The sequence below is a fragment of the Papilio machaon genome, chromosome 26 (genome assembly GCF_912999745.1).
Source record: "Papilio machaon chromosome 26, ilPapMach1.1, whole genome shotgun sequence".
Lineage (NCBI taxonomy): Eukaryota > Metazoa > Arthropoda > Insecta > Lepidoptera > Papilionidae > Papilio > Papilio machaon.
The window spans coordinates 740,122-763,639 of NC_060011.1; the positions used below are offsets into that span (position 1 = coordinate 740,122).

Below are 23,518 nucleotides of genomic sequence, written 5' to 3' on the forward strand. Positions count from 1 at the left end.
TACATCTGATACGAATTTAAGAATCACTCAGTCCACCGTTGCCGAGCTATACTTTCTCCGCATGACATGGCTATATTTATTATTTGATATTTTTTAATTCCACGCGTACGGAGTCGTCAACAATTACTAGTAGAATAAAAACTCATGTCACTATTAAGCTATAGACGATGTAAGTAGCAAAAGGTTAAGGTATGTGACGAGGAAATAATGGCAAGTTAAAAAGTGTTATTTATGAATATGGAAATATCTTAACTGATAAAAGAACACATGAGAAACATCGAAGATATTAATATTCAAACTAGAAACATGGCTAGAAAATAATTATTTCGAATTAACCTTTGTACGTCCTACAAGTATCTTATGGCAGTGTGAAAATATGTGAACTAACAATGTCATCTTGACAGCGTCATATTTTGATCAATGAAAGAATGGCAGTTCAGTTTAATGTTGCCATTTTCATAATTTTAAAATTCCATAAAAATATCTCGCATAATGTTATGAGATAAAGGTTAACTTGCTAATATATTTGTATGTATCAATTTAAATAGTGAGGAATTACTACGAAAACTGAGGTCATAAGTTACATATCAATTGCTTGGAGTTGCAATATGGACGACTTTCGGTAGAAGTTAGGAAATTTTCCCGCACTGGTAACCCTTAAAACTTGTAGGCTCCTGTCAATGTCAAAAAACCGCCATATGATACTAGTGGGATTATAAAAGAATTTCCATAGTTTTCGTATGATTTTTTTTTTAAATTGTTCCACTTCATTCAATTTACAAGAGAATATTCTGAGAAGAATATCCGAAGACTTTTATAGTGGAATTATTTCCGAGGCTGGAACGTTTTTCGAAGACATTTTTCTGGAATGCGATGGAGCGGCAAATAAACGTTTCGCTTTATAAATTTCCATTACTTTTAAAAGAGGGACGGAATAAAAAAGACAAAGAGTGGACCGTCTTTAATTATATAAAGAATTTATTTTCACTTGGACAAAAATAATTGTATTGAATTTCACGTCACACAAGAGTGAGCAGAGATTTCTTTTAATTTATCATCGTAACTAAGAATGAGGGTATAAATGTGGCATAATAGTGTCAAGAAGATGTCATTCTCAAACTACTGATTCACTGTCACTAGTGATTGGTAAAATGTCAGTAATATTCAAACATTTAAGACAGAAATTCGTAAAATTGGGTCTTTAAATTGCATCTCTTCAAAATGTCTCTCTCTCTCTCTCTCTCTCTGATCCTTTATTTATCTCTCCTTCTATCTTTTTCTTACTTCACAGTAATATACGGTTTTTAATTCAAATGAAGTGTAATAAAATAAATATTTTAACAATAAGTAAAAAGGTTATAAATATTTAAACATCGAATACAAACTAAATCAGAGTTCAAATACGTACGTTTTTCCAATCACGACTCCAAACAGTCTGATCAAACGAGTATTTACGCTGACTTTTTGACATTTCACTTCAATGAATATTGCTTTATTTGCTCATTTAATATTTTATGGTCTACTAGCTGTCGCCCGCGACTCCGTCCGCGCGCAGTTAAAAATAAATAAATAGATGTTGGCCGATTCTCAGACCTACTGAATATACTCACAAAATTTCATGAGAATCGGTCAAGCCGTTTCGGAGGAGTACGGGAACGAAAACTGTGACACGAGAATTTTATATATTAGATATATAAGTTTATTGATTTATTTAACGCGCTTGTTTATTCATGAAAGGAAAAAAAACATCATCTACTTGCTCTTTTCCATATATAGAATTGGCACAGATTGTACTACTCTTCCATACATTTCTATCAACCGTCATATCTGATTTTTAAGTGGTAGAGCCCGCACAACAATATTTGTTGGGTGCACAAATGGGCCGACTCAACTGGTCACCACGACCACACCAAAGAGAGGCGTTTGTTGGAAGCAATTCTAACTTTGTCTGATTGAGTGTGCGTGTCGGAGGCCTACTTACAATCCACGTACCCTTCTTACCCTTTCCTTATAAAGAAATTATGGGAATGGGTAGTGGATTTGGCAGAGGAGGGGACGCATAGGAAATATACGCTTTATTCAACAACGCGTCTACAATTGCAGATGTCTATGGGCAGCAGTCGCTTCGCTATTTCGGCGAAATCAGGTGGCCACTCGCTCGTTTGCCACAAAAGTGAAAAATTTCGAATGTTTACTTTTTCACTTTTACAGACTAAAACGGTATTTTGGAGTTTTTAAGGCAACATTGTTCAATGAAGTTGCAGATTCAGAAATTAAAGGCACGTTTAACGTGGGTTTTCACTGCTAATGATAGACATAGTTGTAGTCAAGCATGCGTATAACCAATGGAACTCGTGGCATCGATTTTCCCGCGTTTAATTACGGTTCAACCGTTCGCTTTGAGAGGTCGCATACCGTTTGTAACATTCCGACGCACTGACGTTTACTCCAATTACAAACGTAATTTGATTGCTTTGGAATGGGCGTGTAATTGATTAATAAAAACCCATAACATTTAAACAATACATGGTCTTATTTTGTTTATTTGTTCTTTTCCCGAGTGTGGGGTTTTTGAGTTTATGTTCGTTTCATTATGCTCCTACGAATAAGAGGTTTCAACCATATAGAAAAATATACCACAAGGCTCTTTTATTTTAGAAAAAAATAACATTTATATATGTAAATGTGTATTTTGTTTAGTTCATGTTGTTAACTAAACCAAGAGGTAGCTTTTAACACAAATAAGTAAAAATCATCAATTTGTTACTTTGGCCCTTATATATAGGATTCCTCGATATCCTGTCGGCCTAGCACGAATATTTGTGGCAAACACTAGAAGTATCAGCCATAATTGTAATGATAAACGTCTAAATAGTAAGACATAGACGGAGCGGAACCTAATCTATGCAGATAATTTCCATCAATTTATAACTTTCCTAGACCGATTACAAATTGACAGAATTCAGAATTCGGGTTCGATCGGTGAGGTAAATATGTAGCAATATGTAAAACTAAGTGAGATTAACCCGGGGCCGGCTGCGGGGAATGGTTACCATTTATATAGTTACAAACTTGATGCGAAGGGTTAACGGGATCGGACATGAACGAAATCGCTTTTAACATCACATGTATGTACATCGTAGTTATTTACACTATGAGAGTACATTATTGTAGATTTCTTTTACTAATCACGTCAGAGTAGTTCCCGAGTGCGACAGGCAGTAATACTACTAGTTATTTAAAAAAAAAATGGTTCCCATCTGCAAGCACTTCCTTTCGATTAAAATAATTTTTATCAAAATCGGACCACCAGGGGCGGAGTTTCGCGGTAACACACATAAAAAAAATAGTCGAATTGATAACTTCCTTCTTTTTGAAGTCGGCTAAAAACGGCTTTATTTGTTGATACATTCTAAAAGGTACACAAGACCTTAACTCTTTAACACTTCGGGCAAGAATACGACTTGAACGACTCCTCACACTTCAAAATTCAACTCAAGTAGATGACGACAATAATTCATACTAATATTATAAATACGAATGTTTAGATGGATGTTTGTTTGAAGGTATCTTCGGAACGGCTCAACGGATCTTTATAAAATTTGGCAGTCTGGAAGAACACATAGGCTACTAATTAAAGCCGCGTGGACGGAGTTGCGGGCGACAGCTAATGTGAAATAATAAAATAAATTCATGAATGATGTTATACTTTTTTATCAAACGTAAAATCGTAATCTTTTAGTAGGACAAAAAAATTAATATATTGTAACGAACAAATGGTTCTGACATTTGACAAGATATTCAAAGAGAAAAGCATTTTGCGGTTATATATAAAATCAATTCGACGGAAAATTATTATAAAGCTGGGACCAATTTTATTACGAGCAGCGATTATTTGAGATCGTACGTTATGACGTATGATCTCAAATGATCAAAGAAAAATAAGTTTTCTTAAAAATATGTATCTTAAGAGATATAAATTGATTTTTAAATCATTTCACTCGTTTCGGAGCCTATTCAATGCAAACAAACAAGCAAACAAATCATTCCTCTTTATAATAATAAAAATAAAACTTTATTGCAGACACATGGTCCATACAAAATCAACTTAGAAATTAAATTAAATTACATCATATGTAGACGTGTCCACATTGCTAATACTGGACAGTTCAAGCTCACTCTATAAACAATGAGTTGCAGGTATCTGTTAGCGCTACCCCGCACCCGCTGCATCAGGGATACTGCTCTCTTTCTTATTACTGCGGCAAAGCCGTCATCACCACGTAATAGTATGGAAAGACATTTAAACATTAAATAGAAATCAAAAAAAAGTTATAGCTAAGGGTCCCTTCACAGAGACCGAGACGGAGGGCAGAGCATATTTTCATCGTATATACAAAAATCTGCACTGCTCCGGTATGTCTAGACGGAAACTTAGAGGGCTTCAAGAAAAGAACGTACAAGGTGTAAAGACCGGCAACTCATCTGCGGTTATCTAGTGTCACAGATGTCGACGGGCGTTGAGTCAATTAAATTAAGCGATCCTCGGTTCGTCTGCTCCCTTCTGCTACAAAAAAAAAAAACTTTTACTGTATGGAATTTTTATATAATTTTTTAATAAGAAAAACCAACCATCCTGATTGAATGTATGATACTTGAAGGTATAATATGAATCAAATCGACACCAAGACAGTTAAAATAAAGAAATGAAATTTTAATTTAAACATTTATTAAAATACTCCTAATCTGGCAAAAATATAAACAATTATTAAAAATTATAATAATTTAATGCAAAAATAATGTTAATCTTAAAAGAATACTAGTCGTACTTTTATATTCAAAAGCACTTGAAAAAAACAACTTTAGTAGGTCTACCACCGCGGGGATTTGGAATGACCTTAAAACTACATCTGACAAAACGCAGTGATCCAACACAAAATGGCGTCATGTAAATACATGGAATTTTAAAAGCGCTCATTTCTTGTTTGATTATCTCAAGCTCAAAGTAAGATATTAAAATAGAAAGATAATTCAAATGGAAATTGTAACATTATTATTATGTGTTACATTTTAATAATATAGAAAAAAGAACTAAAAACATTATGCCGTATAGTATTTTAAAATAAAGCAATTTATTCCAAGTAAAATTAGCATTTTACGTATATTTTTTAATAATTAATAGTTCCAAGTTGAATGAAAAATACTGTCAATGTTCCAAACGTCGACACTTTAGATGCCACGGCCCGGTCAGGCGAAGGAGAACACCGTAGGGTTTAGTGGGTAGTCCGACCTTATAAGGCCGGGAGTCCCACACGAAACCGTCCCTGCTGCCCCCGTAGCACGGACGGCGAAGTGCGTAAATGCATTCCCCGCGTCAACAAAAAAAAAACGTCGACACTTCTATGCAAAAAAAAGGAAATCGTCATCCCTATTATTCTTTTTAGAAAAACATAGACAATAAAATTTTTAAACTATATTTTTATCTGCCATCACGTTGTAAGACTGAAAAGGTTCATTCTAAACAAAGACAATGTCCTAATTTATCTACCAAACTCATGTTGCTCCAAGCATGCTAAGTGATCGCGTGCTAGAATCGTTCCTGACAAGTTTATTGCTCCGCGTTATCCAACTTCTTAGCCGTGAACGTTGATTTAATTCTTAGACTCTTATTCCACTAACCGCCATTCCTAAAACTCGTGAGGATTTTAACAATGTGCGTACTATTTCAATTTTCAACTACATAAATATATCGCAGCCACTGCCAAAGATGCGCTGAAAATGATTTGTTAAACTCTTAAATTCTATTCTCTCTAAAAAAATAGAGGTTTTTTCTTTATTTACAAAAGTTTACGCTTTATAATATTATTATAAATGTTCTAGCTGTCGTCCGCGACTCCGTCCGCGCGGAATTAAAAAAAACTTAATAAGTAACCTATGTGTTCTACATCTGTGTCAATTTTCTTCAAGATCCGTTGAGCCGTTCTGGAGATACCTTCAAACAAACATCCATCCATACATCTAAACATTCGCATTAATAATATTAGTAATATTCTAACAATTAATTAGAATGGTAGTTATTTTGGAAACTGCACGCATTGTGATGTGAGATTCCTTTCTCTGCAACCCTGACCACTGCTTGTGGCTGTTCCTTGAGTTATAAAATTCCGTTGTTGGTGCCACTATATTTATATAGTATGTTTTATTTGTTTAGTTGTTTTTTAATTAAATATATTAAATAGGAACGATTCAACAATTCTCGATAAAATTTAGCATAGATGTAAAACGTAGTCTTGAAGAACACATAGGCTACTTACTAAGTATGTTTTTATACCGCGCGGATAGAGTCGCGAGCGACAGCTAATCATTAATATTTTTCGCGAATCTCTGTGTTGTTAATTTATTTATTTTGTTCCATTTTGACTGTAGCCTAAACGGTCTGAATTATTTCGAAAAATTTGCCATATCATTCTGTTCATGAACAGAAAAATTTTTCTTATTATTTACGGCCAAAACCTATGTGGTAACATTTTGGTGCAAAGGCGTACGATTTATTTAAAATTAAAGTTAACAAAAATATCAAATGTGTATTATTTGCAACAAATTAGTTTATTTACTATACACATTCGATTCCCAAATCCCGATATGTTAAGGGTAGTCAAGTCAATCGTACATATTGATCTAAACTAACAAGAACTAGTTACATATATTAATCCGAGATTTAATCTATGGCTAATACAAACATATTGACATATCAGAGTTAAAGACAGAATTAATAGAAACTTAAACGATTACTTAACCAAGTTATGTAAAATAATACTTACCGCTGATCAGACATAATGTCAGAAAGATAGCTAACAGCAAATTATACTTCGACATCTTTAAGTTATTAACTTAGCACTTAGAACATGTTGGTAACACGGGCGCGTGTATCCGCTGCGCCTTTCACTCGCGGTCTGAAGCCAGACGTCCCTCTGGAGGGGCGCCCTCCCTTCAGACCCATCCCTCCATCTCCCCCGGCATAGGGGATGAAAGGCATGTACTGTACTTGAAATTATTGACTATTGTTACTTAGTCCACAATTAATTTTTACATTAAGCTTTAAGGTATAATAAAGTCTTTTATAACTTAATTTATCAGTAATTTATGTTGATAAAATACAATTCCTTAATTGTATTTTTATAGTAACGCCTTTCAAATTGTAATAGCAATAATTCATAAGGTTAAAATTTATTTCAAGCGAAACATGCATAAAATGAAAAGGCGCACTTTATTCCTTGTTATAATTTAAAAAAAGTAAATTTGTTTCTAAAAGGGTAGTTGTAGACCATAAAAAGAACTTAGAATGTAAACTAGATACAAAAAACTTTGTGGATAAGGTGAACTTGACTGAAGCGAAACCGTCGGAGACAACCTCCTTTGCATTTGTTGATATGTAGCCTATAGATACTTAATCCAGATCAGGAATATTTTTCAGTATTATTTTACAATGGAAAATATGAAAAAGCGATTCTCGATTTTTAGGACTATAAACTTTTATGAAACATTCCATCTATAGGTGATGTATCTATGGAGGATTGTGACATTTGCATTGGATTGGCAATGAAGGCTAAATAATTATCAAAATTCATAAATTAATTAAAGAATATTTGATAATTATTCCCGCTACGTTCATAAAGATGAAACGTGATATAAAAAAAAACAATCAAAATATAGATTCACGTGCAAACAAATCAATTTAACCGTGAAACCAGGTTACTAATTGTTTTATGTTCACGCATTATCAAAATTATTTTTACACCTTTAAAATATTTACTTATTTAAAGAAATAGGAAGTTATTGAGAGGTTCATAACCATGTCTAAAATTAGATGAATGTTAGAGAAAAAAACGTTCTAATGAAACAAAAGAATACATACGTATAATAATGATTACTTTATCTCTGTCTGTTTTCTACTTCCTCTCTTTTTCTCCCTTAATTTCACCTCTACATGTGTTTACTAATGTTAAATTGTTACTTTATTACGCATCTTAAATCAATTTAACAAAAAAAACTACATTTTAATTAAATTTTATGCTATATGCTTTCTACAATCGTTACTCATCATCATCATCTCCTTGACCTTGTCCCACCTACGTAGGGTCGGTGCACCAGGTTTCCGTCCTCCAAATGAATCTGTCTGCCGTCATCTCCATTGTCACCCCCTTCTTGATCATGTCATCTTTCACGCAATCCATCCATCTCTTCCTAGGCCTACCTCTACCGGTGTACCTCCACACTCATACTTAACGTTCTCTTTGCCACATGCGATTCTTCCCTCCTCATAACATGCCCATACCACTTACTATTAAGTTTAAAACTAAAAACAAAGATTTAAAAATTCCTTTACAATGTTTACTATTGTTTTTTTTATTTAAGAACTGGCGGTCGCACGTGACTTCGTCAGCTCAGAAGTAAAAAAAAAGTAGCCTCTAAAATGTCCGCGTGTATCAGCTACCTTCTTTTTCTTTATCAGCTAAGCAAATAAATCGTGTATACCAAATATATCTTTTTTTTGCATATTACATACAGACAGACAGACACTCCAATTTTATAATATGTTTTTTGAGAATAGAACATTTTTCGTTTTTAAGTGGAATATAGAAAACAAACGTATAGTCATTTATTTAAAAAATGCTTATATTTAATTTGATTCAGATATCTTTGCGGGTCTTAACTTCGCGCGAGTCGCTGCGCAGAATTAAATTTTAAAGGGCGTAGCGGGATGCGGGGGGAGGGTACTGCGCATCGCCCTGATGACCTTGGACTGCCAAGATATTTGAAAATACATATGTTACAATATTTATTCCATTTTCACATATGAAAATGAATTCTAAATTTTAAAAGTAACAGTCCCCTTTTATCTTACAATGTTAATGTATTTCCAGAACATTCTAAAGCATCAAATTCATTCAAATCACGGACATCTTTTAAAACTGAGAACACAAAAATACTAATTACAATAATTGGCGAAACGAAACGAAACTAGTATAAAGCTAACAACGTACTACCTTCAAACGGCAAGTTTATTATTACAGCTGTCTTACAAAACGTTCGATGAATCTTTATTAAATTTATTTATTTCACTACTGACAGAAGGACAATGTTTTTAAAAGGTAAGTTTTCATTTTTATCTTTTTATGAAGTAATTTAATTATACTGGGTTTCAAATGTCGTGACACATCAATAATATTACCATCTTTTTCGTTCTTCTTGAAAAAGAGAGAGATGGCTGTTTTGTTATTGTTAAATCGTCGTGACATTTTAATTCACGGTCACTTGGTTAAGGATTGTAGTGCAGTTGAGCTTATAGGTATGTTTTTCCTATACTGGTACATTTCTCGCTTTCGTTTAGAAATACTAGAACACTATAATTTTTATAAACTTTCTAATTATAAGTATGAAATGTTTAAAAAGGTACTGATCTGATATAGCTTTTAATAGAACCTAGCTTTTACCCGCGACTCCGTCCGCGCGGAATAAAAAATAGAAAACGGGGTAAAAATTATCCTATATCCGTTTCCTGGTTCTAAGCTACCTGCCCAGCAATTTTCAGTCAAATTGATTCAGCCGTTCTTGAGTTATAAATAGTGTAACTAACACGACTTTCTTTTATATATATAGATGTAAGGTAAAGTACTGTACTGAAACTACCTAAAGAAAAGGATGATGATGAAAAGTTCTTTGTTTTAGAACTATGATGGCGTTTATAAAACTTAATATATTGATAATTTTGCTGGCAATATTATCAAGCTGTCATGCATACAGACGTATCCCTTTGCCCAAGCTCAAAGAAGAACCAGAAGTGAGAAGAATTCATTGCGACCAGACCAATGATTATTGCGGTAGTATACCTATACCACAGAGGAGAGACTATTGGTTCCCGTTTCCAGGGTAGTGTCAATTCCGTTTGTGTGTGCAATTTAAATTTTGTAACACGTTTTTTTAAGGTTAAATTAATTTGAATAAAGAATCTTATTTTTCAAATTTCAAATTGTTTTATTTTTAATATGCCAGTACAATATGACATTAGCGCTGGCCTGACATGATCTGTTTCGGCTCATTGGCGTCACTTAGTGGCGTCATTATGCCTGTATATTTTGAGCGCTACTGTCCTACTGTACTGGAATAATGTAAACCAGGCATTAATCGCCTTAATTGCCCCCCTTTTTTAATTTAGAAATTTATCCTTCTGACATGAAAGTATATTTTTTTAATTTTGGCTATAATATAATAATAACCAGACAAAGCTGACTAATTGTCATTTAAATTTTAATAATAAAGTTTAAATTATCGCTTGTTTTTTTTATTTCAGCAATGCAATCCTTTGAAAATAAAATCCTTTACAATTAATAAAAAAAATGAAAATATTTTATATAAATAAATATTTTTATTATATATAAGTCGTAAAACTAAATTTCAATTATTTTTTGGTACGCATCAATTTAATTTACATTATATATAACGAAAAAAATCATATCATTCATTTGTCTTGCAGAAACGGTCGCAACGAGTAAGTAAACAAAACATTATTTTTGAAACCAATATTTTTAATATAATATTAAATTTATTATCGTTGCTTTCTAAAACCAATCTCCGTTTAAAACATATTGCTATTCTGTTTTTTAAGGTAATGGCAGGGATTACATTATGTTATACAGATATTATGGTCTCAGAAACAAACGTTCAACGTTATCTAGCCTGACAACACAGATGCTCCTATTGCAGTTAGTTAGGTAGTTTATGTTAGAAAATATAAAAAACATAAATAGGCATAGAAAAATCAACAAAACAGCTACAGTACGTAATCGATTTTTTTGATATTGACAGGGGGGCGCTAGTGCGCTATAATAATTTAGTTTGACTTACGCCTTTACTTATTTATGTTCTATACGTCTATTGTATGATGTAATGACTGTTACTATTTTCGAAATACTTGGATAAAAAAAAAATTGCCATCTCTGTCATTCTCACATACTAACGGCCTCACTTAGTGACCAATTAGACTGAAATTGAGTAAGCGTGCTAGATGTTTTCTATATAACACAAATATAGGTAAATAATCATTTCTAATTCTCAGATAGCAATGGCACTGCTGAAATTGTTGGTTCTGGTAGCGGTGATTGGTGCGGTGGCGTGCGACCACTTGGACTCCAGTCGTCGCCGGCTGGCCCCGAAGGAGCCCCCCGCAACCGAGGATCCCAATTTCCAGGAGGTGAAGATTGAACCATGCGATGTTGAATTAAATAACTTCTGCGGCAGCCTGCCTACAGCGCCCGTAGCCAAGGATGGCGAAGGCTTCTACTACCCCGGCTAAGACGACCAAGATACAAGGAAATTGTTGATAAATAAATAAAACCTCCCGCTTATAAAGATATTTTAATTAACAGTGGTAGACATCAGCAACAACATCTGGTGCATAAATGGACCTGACCGCGCGGTACAAAATATCACAACCGCACAGAAAACAGGCGTCAAGTAAAAGATATTCAGCGTTTCGTCTGATAAGTGTGCGTGACGGACGCCTAATTGTATCCCTTCCCACCTCTACTTATAAAAAACATGTGAAGGGGAAGTGAATTTGACGAAGGAGGGATGTATAGGAAAGGGAAATATCCTCTTTGCGGATGTGCCCTTATCCGTTGCTTAAAGTCAGGCAACGTTTCTGCAATTACAAATATCTATGGGCAGAGGTCGCTTTGATATTTCGGCGAATTTAGGTGGCTGAAATTGGCAAAAATCAAATAGGCACAAAATGCCACGGCTTATAGCCTGTCTAGTAGAATATAGAGTAGATCAGTAGTATTCTGATTGATTTCTCTTTCTAGATCTACTATAAAAGACATACGATTTAACGATTCTTTCGTTGAATTATAACATTTAATTTCAAACTATTGTTTTGTTGACTTGAGACTCAATCGCCGTTCACTTTACAAACACTTTAAGGTATATTATTAACAAGATTTCGCCCAAATACGAATATCAGTTAATTTTCAAATATACTTACATAAAAAACAAAACTTAAATGTAGTTAAACAAATAAATAGATAGCTAATGGAAACAACTCCCTAGAATATTAAATTTCTTTCGTAACTAATTCCTACTTTAGAGTATTTTTTTAGCCGACTTCAAAAAGAAGGAGGTTATCAATTCGACTGTATTTTTTTTTTTTTTTTTTTTTTTTTATGTGTGTTACCGCGAAACTCGGCCCCTGGTGGTCCGATTTTGATAAAAATTATTTTAATCGAAAGGAAGTGCTTGCAGGTGGGTCCCATTTTTTTGTTTTTTTTTTTAAATAACAAGAAGACTAGTAGATTTTGAATATAGCTTCAAAATTTGTTGCGGAAATTAGGGACATTTTTGCTTTCAGCGCTTACGTAGGCTAAACTATAGGACCTACATAAAAATGATGCATGGCGAATTGTAGCTCTTTAAATGTGCTAAATAAAAGTCAGCGATAGCATATATCTATCTTTTATAGTTTTCTCACAATAACCATTTTTTTCTTTAGAAACATTAATTAAATTCATGCCCTATTTCCGACGCTATTATTCAAGTTCAGTATTAACCCTTATGTAAATAAATATGTTCATTATCAAGAGAATTAAATGTAGATTATATTTGCAATTGAAACTATATCATTCTGTCTAATAGTTTAGGAGATATCGTAAGAATAAAATTACGCGGAAACGAAAAATGCTACATCGCGTTACAATGAATAGCACAAATTTGCTTTCTGGGCTTACGTAGGTCAAACTATATGACCTACATTAAAATGATGTATCGAGTAATTATAGATCCTTAAATTTGCTAAATAAAAGTCTCAGGTGGCATATATCTATCATCTATGGATGTCTCACAAAAACCATGTTATTATGAACAAACTTCGATTAAATTGCACACGAAAAACAGCGTCGTAAGCTTACGGCGCTATTATATTATATTCGATATGAATCCTTATCCAAATAAATATGTTTGATGGCTAGAGTATTAAATGCAGATTACATTAGCCTTTAAACTATGTAATTCTGATCAATGGTTTGGAAGATATTAAATTATTAAAAACTACGCGCATTCGAAAAATGCTACTGCGGCGCGCGGCTGGACAAAATTAAAGGCACGCTACGATGTATTAGTTCGTTAATTTTCAATTTGTATACCGATTTTGATAATTATTTCATTGTTTAAAGGATAAGTGGTTATCTGGTGTATTCTAAATTAGTTTTTGAATTGAAGTACACACATATCAAATAGGAAAGTCCTTTTCTTTATTTGTCTTATTTATGTCTTTATATGTATTAAGGAAATTTGTAATTGAACTGCAAATTCACTAAAAATTGTGAAATAAAACAAACATTTTAAGAAAAAAAAATAGCCGACTTCAAAACAAAAAAAACTATCTCAAACAAAATGCGCTCAAAAGTAACTTAAAAAAAACAATTTCAAACAAAATGCACTCAAAAGTAACGTAAAAAAACAATTTCAAACAAAATTCACTCAAAAGTAACATAAAAAAACAATTTCAAACAAAATGCATTCAAAAGTACCATAAAAAACAATCTCAAACAAAATACACTAAAAAGAAACAAAATAATGTCATGAAAACTTCTTTCTTTCTTTCTTCTCTCTTTCAAAAACCCTCTAAACTCTAAAGAAAGTTCTCTTCTTTCTTGTAACATGTCTATATTGTATAATTATTGTTATTTTGGAGTCGGTTTCGGCCTAAGTAGGGACATAAACGTAAGTATGTCTAATACATCTCAAATATAAAATGTCACCTATTTACTTCGGCCGACACCGACTGCGAAATAACAATAATTATACAATATAGACATGTTACAAGAAAGAAGAGAACTTTCTTTAGAGTTTAGAGGGTTTTTGAAAGAGAGAAGAAAGAAAGAAAGAAGTTTTCATGACATTATTTTGTTTCTTTTTAGTGTATTTTGTTTGAGATTGTTTTTATGGTACTTTTGAATGCATTTTGTTTGAAATTGTTTTTTTATGTTACTTTTGAGTGAATTTTGTTTGAAATTGTTTTTTTACGTTACTTTTTTTATTTTTTTTTATTTATTTATTTATTTATTTCGTGCAACATTGGTCAACACATATTGGAAAAAAAATAAAAATAAAAATATTACATAAATTTTAGGAAAAAACCATTACACCCGCACAAATACTAATACTAAGAAGAGACTCATAATCAAGACAGTCTGTCGCCGGTCTTGTGGACGTGTGCACGTACCCAGTGTCGCACAATCGGGCAGTCAAACCTGTCTCCAAGGCCTCTTAGTATTGTGTTGGGGCTGTCCCGCACTCTGCGTAAAAGCGACGCTATCCGTTTGCGCAGCACAGCGTTAAAGCCGTCAGTGTGCGCATGCGCAAACATCTCGGATGCGCTACAGTGGCGGGGAAGCCCCAGCAGCATCCTAAGGCTATTATTGTATTGTACACGAAGGGCGCTGAGAGCCCGCTGCGTGTAGCTAACCCACAGATTGCACGTGTACAAAGTTTGGCAATACGTCTTAAAAAGCATGATTTTAACATCTGTACTACATCGCGAAAATCTGCGGGCCAGCATGTTACAGCGGACAGCCATCGCCCTTCGCTCCCTTTCAATGTCATTGTCGTCCTTCATGTCCTCAGTTACGACATGTCCGAGATATTTGAAAGACGACACCTTTAGTAAGGCAACATCATTTAATTTGATAGGAGGAACATGTTCTATCTTGCGACCCCTGGCTTGGAATACCATTAGCTCGCTCTTGCGGACATTGTAGATGAGGCCATGAGCACTGGCATATTCCTCACATATCAAGATCAGTCGTCTCAGAGCGGCGGCTGAAGGACTCAGCAGCACCATATCGTCCGCATAGCTGATGCTGTTCACTGTGCTGCCATCGATGGAGCACCCGACACCGGTGCTGCCGAGCTCGACGATTAACTGATTTATATACAGGTTGAAAAGCAAAGGCGAGGACAGACCACCCTGCCTCACCCCGCATTCCAACCTGTACGCCCGAGAAAACTGATCTTGCCATTTGACCTGATTGGTTTGATGTCCATACCAATATTTTAAAATATTAATATATTCACCCGGAACATGGGAATCTACTAATTTGGACCAAAGAATATCATACCTTACCAGGTCAAACGCCTTAGTAAGGTCCAGGAAAGCCGCATAGACAGCTGTCCTCCTATCAGTGTAATACTTGACAATGTGCTTGAGAGACAAAATGGCACACTCTGTTGATAAATGGGGCCTGAAGCCAAACTGTCCATCATGCAGTACTAAATGATGCTTGAGTTCTCTCTCAATCAGACCGTCAAGTATCTTTGCTGCAGTAGTAGCTAATGTGATCGGCCGGTAATTATTTTTGTTCCCTATGTCACCAGTCTTATTCTTAACAATAGGGACAACAACAGACCTCATTAGCTCCGCCGGCAAGTAAGAGTGCCTAATACATATGGTAAATAACAAACCAAGCAGTCTCGGAAGGTGCGGGCCCGCATTCGAGAAATGCTCGATGCTAAGGCCGTCATGTCCGGGCGACTTGCCTCTCGTCATTCCTTTAATTAATAACTCAACTTCTTTAGCAGTGATACGCTTCGGCACCCTAGACACAACGACCTCAACATCACGACCTTGTTCTCTTAACGGCGATCGCACCTGAAAATGTGAGCAAAACAGATTGGCTATAGCCTTGGGATCGTGTATGCCCTCGATGCTGGCCGGGACGCAAGGCTTGGGACTCATCCTTTTTGTGTGATTCCAAAATCCTCGGAAGTCTTTATTTTTGTGGCAAGATACTAAATTATTAATTTTGATTTGTTCCCGATTTTTTTGGCAATACTTTAATTTTTCTTTGAATATTTTTCTCGATGACCTCATTTCATCATACAAACGTCCCAGTTTGGGTCGTCCGTGACCTACCCAATTTAAAAACTTATGCCTGGCGTCCCGGTGAGCATCGCGAACATACTGGTTCCACCCAGCAACGACTGGACCCCCACCACGCCGAATAGGCCGTGAGCTTTTCACTGCTGCATCTTGTAATGATGATATTGTTTTCATGTACAAGTCATCAATAATCTTGGTATGGTACGAATCGTTATTTGAACAAATCGAGTCACAGCATCGATGGAGTTCATTTGGAAAGTCAATTGATTTTAATTTTTCATTACAAAGTTCAGTGTATTTAGCAATTTGTTCCCTATTTCGCACCCCCCATAGGACTCTATTGATGGAGGTGCGCGGTGGCTCCGTTGTCTCCTGCAGCGTATCTATATCACACTGAATTAGTAGTGGATAGTGATCCGACCAGTAGACATCATAGAGGACCCGTGCTTGAGTAACGGAGCCACTCGCGGCCTCGGTGACCAAACAGTGGTCAAGCCAACGATGACTACCGTTTGTGTCACTGACAAAAGTGTAAGTATTAGAATTTAAGCCTAGTATTTTTAAATCAATGCACACCCAGGTTTGGTCTTTACAAAAATGTACCAGTTCGTTATAAAAAGGCTCACCTGGATGTGCATTGAAATCTCCCAACACAAATACAGATTCAGTACTATTATTTTCTACAACAGCAACTATTTCACTTAAACATTCAACATATTCTAAAAAGTTATCTGACGAATCCGTTGGCATGTAGACAGAAAATACCAACATAGAACGCCCCATGACATTCACTTTGATTGCGACGATGCGATTACTCTCACAGGGGATAACTGACACACTCTCAAAACTGGAACTGTTCCATAGAAGTGCCACACCACCGTAAGGTCTACCCCGCAGAAGTCCCGCGGAGGTGTCGACGGCGGACTTACCCACGTAGCGAAACGATCTATTAATGGTACCTAGCTCTTGAATTTCTTGTGGTAATAGCCACGTTTCTTGTAAAGCAATAACGTCAGCTTTTTTGCAGAGCGACCTTATGCAGTCAATTGATCTCTTCATTGATCGGCAATTAAAACTTATTAAGGTTGTATTATTCATGATATTTATGATTTAATTAAGCCTCAGTTGGAACTTATTTCTTTGTCTGCATCCCTTTTTCGAAAGTCAACAAAGCGACGGAACGATATCCCGTCGGGCCACAAATCACGATTTAAAAACATATTTAGCTTATGCTTAGGAACAAAAATCTTATATGAGTTGTACTCTTTCTGTTGTTTAGCTTTTATTTTTTGTAATGTTACATCTATATTCGTTTTTCTTTTTATGTATTCAATAATATCCATTTCGCACGTATCTATATGAACATTATTAATAAACAGGGGAGCTTTCAGATCGGCGGCGCGAAACTTAAACTCCGAATCTATGCATGTACCTTTTTCACCTATAAAACGGTTTCGATATCTTTTTCTCTGGACGACCTCCCATCCTTCATCCTTTTCTTTGTCTTCCCACCTTTTGCCTTTTTTACGTACCACATCAGCCATGCTCAACTTCTCTGTGTTTACGTTGTTTGCTATCGGTGAGGAGCGCACCGTGGTTTCGGTGTTAAAAACCTCAGTGACGGCCTCCACGCGCTGCGTTGGTGCAGACAAGATAGGAGCGGGGGGTGCATCGCTGCACGAGAGCGTAAAGGACGGCACGCTATCACGCCCACTCCCGCGCCCGCGCTCCGCCAGAACCGGTTGCGATGCACTTGCACTGGCGCCCGTACTGTAATTTAAATTCAAACATCTCGGCTCTAACGTATTATTACATTTATTTGGCGACTTTGGATTTGGCGACTCTCGAGGCATATTAATCATACCTATCGGACCGCTCTCACAACTATTAAAACTTTCTTGTCGTTTGGCACAACCTCGTTTTGTATTTACATAATTACAACACTCAAAATCATTTGTACTCACAATCTCTTTTACGTTTGAGACTTCGTTTTGTAATTTGTGAAATGTAATTTTATCGACAAAATTGTTCTTTAGAGTCTCAACGTCGTTTCTTAGTAACAGTAAATCTTTAAGCAGTCGAGTAACGTCGATGTGGTCGAACGTTATCGGCGGCAGTTTCTGCAAATCTCGGGCCACGAATATCGGCAATTCTTCTGGATCAACTTCTTTAAATGTGCTAATGATGTCTTCCAGTTCTCGCCGACTTTTACCATCTCCCTTACGAGCAGTCTTTCTCTTAATAGGCTTCATGGAGCCAAACAATAAGTTCTTTGCAGAAGAAATATCCTCTGGCTTAAACGTCGTTACACATAGACGAATTATGCCCTCTTCATCCATTACGTCACATTTGTTTTGGATAAAACTTAATAGTTCGTTAATCACAATATTGCAACTAGCGCACTTTAACACTGTCGGGGTCATTGACCTCACCGGCTCGGACATCGTTGATACGTGCGTTCGCAATGACGCATAGACGATGACTGATCGAAGACGATGACTTTTGAGTGCATTTTGTTTGAAATTGTTTTTTTTAAGTTACTTTTGAGCGCATTTTGTTTGAGATAGTTTTTTTTTTAATTCGAATTACGCTACCGTGTTCTGATTAAAGTACTATAAATAAAGTGTAGTTTTTGAGTTTTTATTTTGCTTAAAACGACCCACATAACTGTTGTCTTTTTTAAAGAATCATAATTTCTTTAAATTTGGAGTTTTTTCATAGATCTGTATAGACATAATAGATAATATAAATTTTACTAGAATTGTAGTTTCTTTTGCTACATAGACATACATTTTTTTTGGTATCGGGGGAAAATTATCAAAACATTAATTGCCTTTTCGGGGGAGGGGGTTATGTAAGATTTCTACTTACTAAAACCCCCTTGGTGACCATTATCAAGTGCGACTGCGAGGGTCCCGGGATCTCCAATATAACGAAATGATACCAGACCGACATACATAAAATATGATTTTTAAAAAATATGTTATTTGTGCGTATTAAAAATTTCATATATCGACGCTGGAAAGCGTAAACGCTGTAACCCCGAAAGTATGAAGTTTACAGGAGAGCCAAAAAATGATAACTCGTGAGCTGATACGTCTACAAGCATGCGGTATTTTAGCAATGTTGTGTAGTTTGTGCTAACCTATAATAAAATCCAGAGCTGGGCATTAACTCGTTAATCCGTTAATCGTTAATTAACGAAGTTAACATTTTGCTTAACGGATTAACTTTTAAGTTAACTTCAAAAAGTGTTAACGCTTTTGTTAACTTCCGTTAAACTCAACTTCCGTTAATAAAAGTCCGTTAATCGTTAAATTAGAAACTTGGAGACGTGCTGACGACGTGACCAACAGGACAAAATCAAAAGAAGGTTCGAAATAGTATATTTCATTACGAGTATATAAAAGCAAGAGTATGTAATAGCCCACATTCCGAACGCTCTTCGTCCCTGCAATACGCCACTTTTTGAGCAACTGTTTTAAAACACTTTTTACTCATGCTTTTTCTTTATCTTTTCCAAACTCGTGCCTTCTCTTTCCCAACTGTCAAAATAATGTCTATTATAAAGAAAAAACCAACCAAGAAGTTATTACAAAAAAAAATCATTGAAGTTTTTATGATTCATGCAAATATTTCTAAAAAGAAGCTCCTAATTTGTTACAATATCAGATTTAATGATTTGATTCAATGAATTAGGTTAGGTTTCATTTTATTTCATTTCATTAAATTTCATTTTCATTTCATATCAATAAAAATAATCTACTGAAGACTTGGCCGTTTGGGCATAGTTCCTTTTGCCTACCCAGAATGGGTGAGAAAACAAAAAAATCTCTGTTTGTATTCTTTTACGGTTGGCGCCATTTTTCAAACATTTTAGTCAGTTGAGTTTATTGTTTTTATTATTCTATTAAATTGCTTCATTTTTTCGCAACTATATTAAAAATAGTTGTTTAGTACACGTGCGGAACTATCATTAAACTTGTTCCCACTGTCAACCCTCACCTTCGGCTGCGCCTCGGCTCGGGTACACATTTGCCGGACCTCTTTGCAATGACAGGCTTTCCGCACTCGTAATGAAATATAGTATAATGCATTCATACTTGTCTCTAATACTAATGTGTTATAGAATGTATAGTCAAATTACTATTTTAAACAAGTGTCGCCACAATAAGTGTGAAATTAGTATGTATAATTTTGGTATGGTTAACTGTTAACGATTAACTTTAACTTGCGTTAAATTTTCGAAAATTTAACGCTTTAACGATTAACGAAGTTAATTTTTTAATTAACGAATTAACGATTAACGAAGTTAACTTTTCGATTAACTGTGCCCACCTGTGATAAAATCATTATCGTTTGATAATGTTTCAAATTATTAACATGTGAAAAACATATTCGCAATTTCAAGGGTTACAGCGTTTATGCTTTCCAGCGTCGATATATATGCGGGTATGTCTGTAAGTTCCATCTGAACTACTGTAGTCTAAATGACTCAGTTCCGAGTGAGGTGACTTACGATATTCCATCCCTGATCACCATAGTCGGATGTTTGTTTTGTAATTTAAAAAAAAAGCTTTATGTTGTTTATCGTTTTTTATTCATATCTGTGTGTGCTTGTGTGCTACCCTTGTCGCAATTGTCCAAGGTATCGTGGCATGGCAATCTCTCCAACTCGCTGGGTTGATTTTCTGCCGGCTTTGGTATCAGACCACTTCTCCTGGTATAATCGTGGTCGCAAACAACAGCACCAATCACAGCTACCAGCAACAACAATTTTAACAGCGCCATCTCTGTATGCATAATATGTTTTACTTTTATTTAATTTAAAAAATCGGAACGCAAATTCAGCCTTTTGAAATTTCAATTTTGGAATTCTAGTTACATTCGATTTTTATAAAACAAATTCATCTCTGTTGTAAAACCATAAATATGCAGATTGCTTTAACGACATTTTATATAAAAATAGTAGCTGTCGTTCGCAACTCCGTCGAATATTATAGTCCAAAAAAGATAGGTAAATCAAAAAATAATAAACGATTTTACTTACTTCGTCTTCTGTTTCTCTAAAATAAACGAAAATAAAAAATACATTTTCACTTTTTAAACTATGATTAAATTGGTGCATAACAAAAAATAATTGAGAATTTGTTACGATGAAATGATAACAAAAAATATTGTTGTATCAAAAATCTTGATAAATAGTATAAAAGGATGAAAAGATTGAAAAAATAGTTACATAAATATAAAGCATATTAAATAAAATATATTTTAGGTAAGAAATACATATACTATTTTATATCCGACTGGCTCAAGGTACAGTAATCTTCAGTTATCTTGGCGGAACTTCTCGTAAATTCACGCGAGTCACTGCATTCACACTGTGAGCCTAACACTAATATTTGTGACAATTGCCATTGTGACCACCAAAACTCTCGTACTGATATTGACATTATTGACGATAGCTGTCACCCGCGAGGTCTTTTGCTGGGAATTAAAAAAAACTTAATAAGTATGTGTGCTAAAAACTTAATAACTTAGCCTATGTGTTCTTCCAGACTATGATCTACATCTATGCCAAATTTTATCAAGATCCGTTGACCCATTCTGGAGATACCTTCAAACAAACATCTATCCAAACATTCGCATTTTATAATATTAGTAAGATGGCAACACGATGGCGATTGTCACAAATATTAGGGCAAAGACTACTAATTGTGTTTTCTATGACATTTATTACAAAGTGAATTTAGTAGCCAACACCTAATCTATTGAAGATTATAAAAGGTTGAAGTGTAAACTTATAAATTAAAAAAAAAAGAAAGCATTTAACTTAAGATTAAAAAATATAACTGAATGTTACTAAAGGCCACATTTAGTGTAGATTTGTCTTAAGAAATCTAATACTAAGGAAGTGCATGTCACCTTAAAATTATTGAATGTGACATTAAATCAACTATTTTTTTTTGTTCCAGACTGTAACTATGTTGAAATTCATTTTGTTGCTATTATTAGTTTTCGGTGCAGTTTTTTGTCAGAACAGTCGCAGAATACTTCCAGAGGATATTCTGGAGTCACGTTATAATGTTTCTAAACCAGGCACTGATCAATGTAACGGAGGTAATTGCGGTGGAGGTGAACCTAGAGGTGTTGTATACGATAGACGTTAGACATCAATTAAAATAGCAAAAAAAATAAAGAGTAAAATATTATTGAACGTATGGTTTGGTTTTATTTTATATACAATCCAGAAGAACGCATAACCTTAATGGTTGCTTTATTAAATAAGTTCTTTTCAATTCCGCGTGGAAAAAGTCACGGGCAAAAGTTAGTGATCTTACTAATATTGTTTCGAATGTTTAAATCGATGGGTGGATGTTTGTTTGAAGGTATCTCCGGAATGGCTCATCGGATCTTGATGAAATTTTGCATAGATGTAGAGCATAGTTTGGAAGAACACATAAGCTACTTATTACATGTGTTTTTAATTCCGCGCGGAGAGAGTCGCGGGCGACAGCTAGTAAATGAATAAAAGTAATAGTCTCCTTTTGTTTAATTCTAGTCTTAAATCATTTCAATTATTTATTGTTGAAAATTTATAACAAAATTAATTTCCAATTATTTATAGCTATGGATGAAATTTATTTTTTAATCGAATAAACTCGTTCACAAAAATACATAGTCAAGTTTTAGATATGTTTGGAGTTGGAATATAGGAGAAAAAAGTGGTAAACAATTTAAAAAATATTGTCAGCAACAATCACATATTTTTGTTTAACTTCCCGTAAGATAAATTACTGGAACTATTTTGATGAGGTGTGATTTTAATTAGTATGTTCTTTATCTGAAGGTCATTTAGTCAATAGTTTTATCAAAAGCGAACACTTCATGTCCCTTGAATAGAGAACAAATGAACGTGAAAAACTGATAAATGAGAAGAAGTGAATTTAACTATTAAAAAATGAGCTTTTAGCCACGCAATTGTTGGCGTGGAATTGAAAAAAAAAAACTTAGTAAGTAACCTAATTATTCTTCCATGACTTTATTCTATATCTGTGTCTATTTCAAGGGGATCCGTAAAGCCGTTTTGGAGATTAGTAGTAACAATCCATCCATCCAAAATTTCGCATTTATAGTATGATGGTTGAATTTAGACAAAGAGGCGACCAGTACTTTAATTAATTATCTATGTATTTAAAAGAAAGTGGTGTTTGTTACACTATTTATAACTCAATAACGGCTGAATCGATTTGACTGAAAATTGGTAGGCAGGAAGCTTAGAACTAGGAGAGGGACATAGGAACTTTTTTTATCTTGTGCGCATTTTTTTTATTCCGCGCGGACGGAGTCGCGGGTAAAAGCTAGTTTAGTATAAAGCCATATGCATATTTCTTTTAAATGATTACGTACGTATCTTAAATATTCCTAACTAGCTTTTACCCGCGACTCCGTCCGCGCTGAAAAAAAAATAGAAAAGGGGTAAAAATTATCCTATGTCCGTTTCCTGTTTCTAAGCTACCTGCCTACCAATTTTCAGTCAAATCGATTCAGCCGTTCTTGAGTTATAAATAGTGTAACTAACAC

At 34.7% G+C, this 23,518-nt stretch overlaps 1 protein-coding gene across 1 annotated transcript in view; it reads right to left on the minus strand.

The window, feature by feature from the left end:
* LOC106717941 overlaps positions 1–6,942 on the minus strand; it is a 67,692-nt gene extending 60,750 nt beyond the window's left edge. Inside the window, exon 1 of the mRNA XM_045684513.1 lies at positions 6,822–6,942. Within this exon, the coding sequence (XP_045540469.1) occupies positions 6,822–6,876 (55 nt within the window). The 5' untranslated portion in view covers positions 6,877–6,942. The remainder of the gene's footprint in view (positions 1–6,821) is intronic.
* Between the last annotated feature and the right edge of the window lie 16,576 nt (positions 6,943–23,518).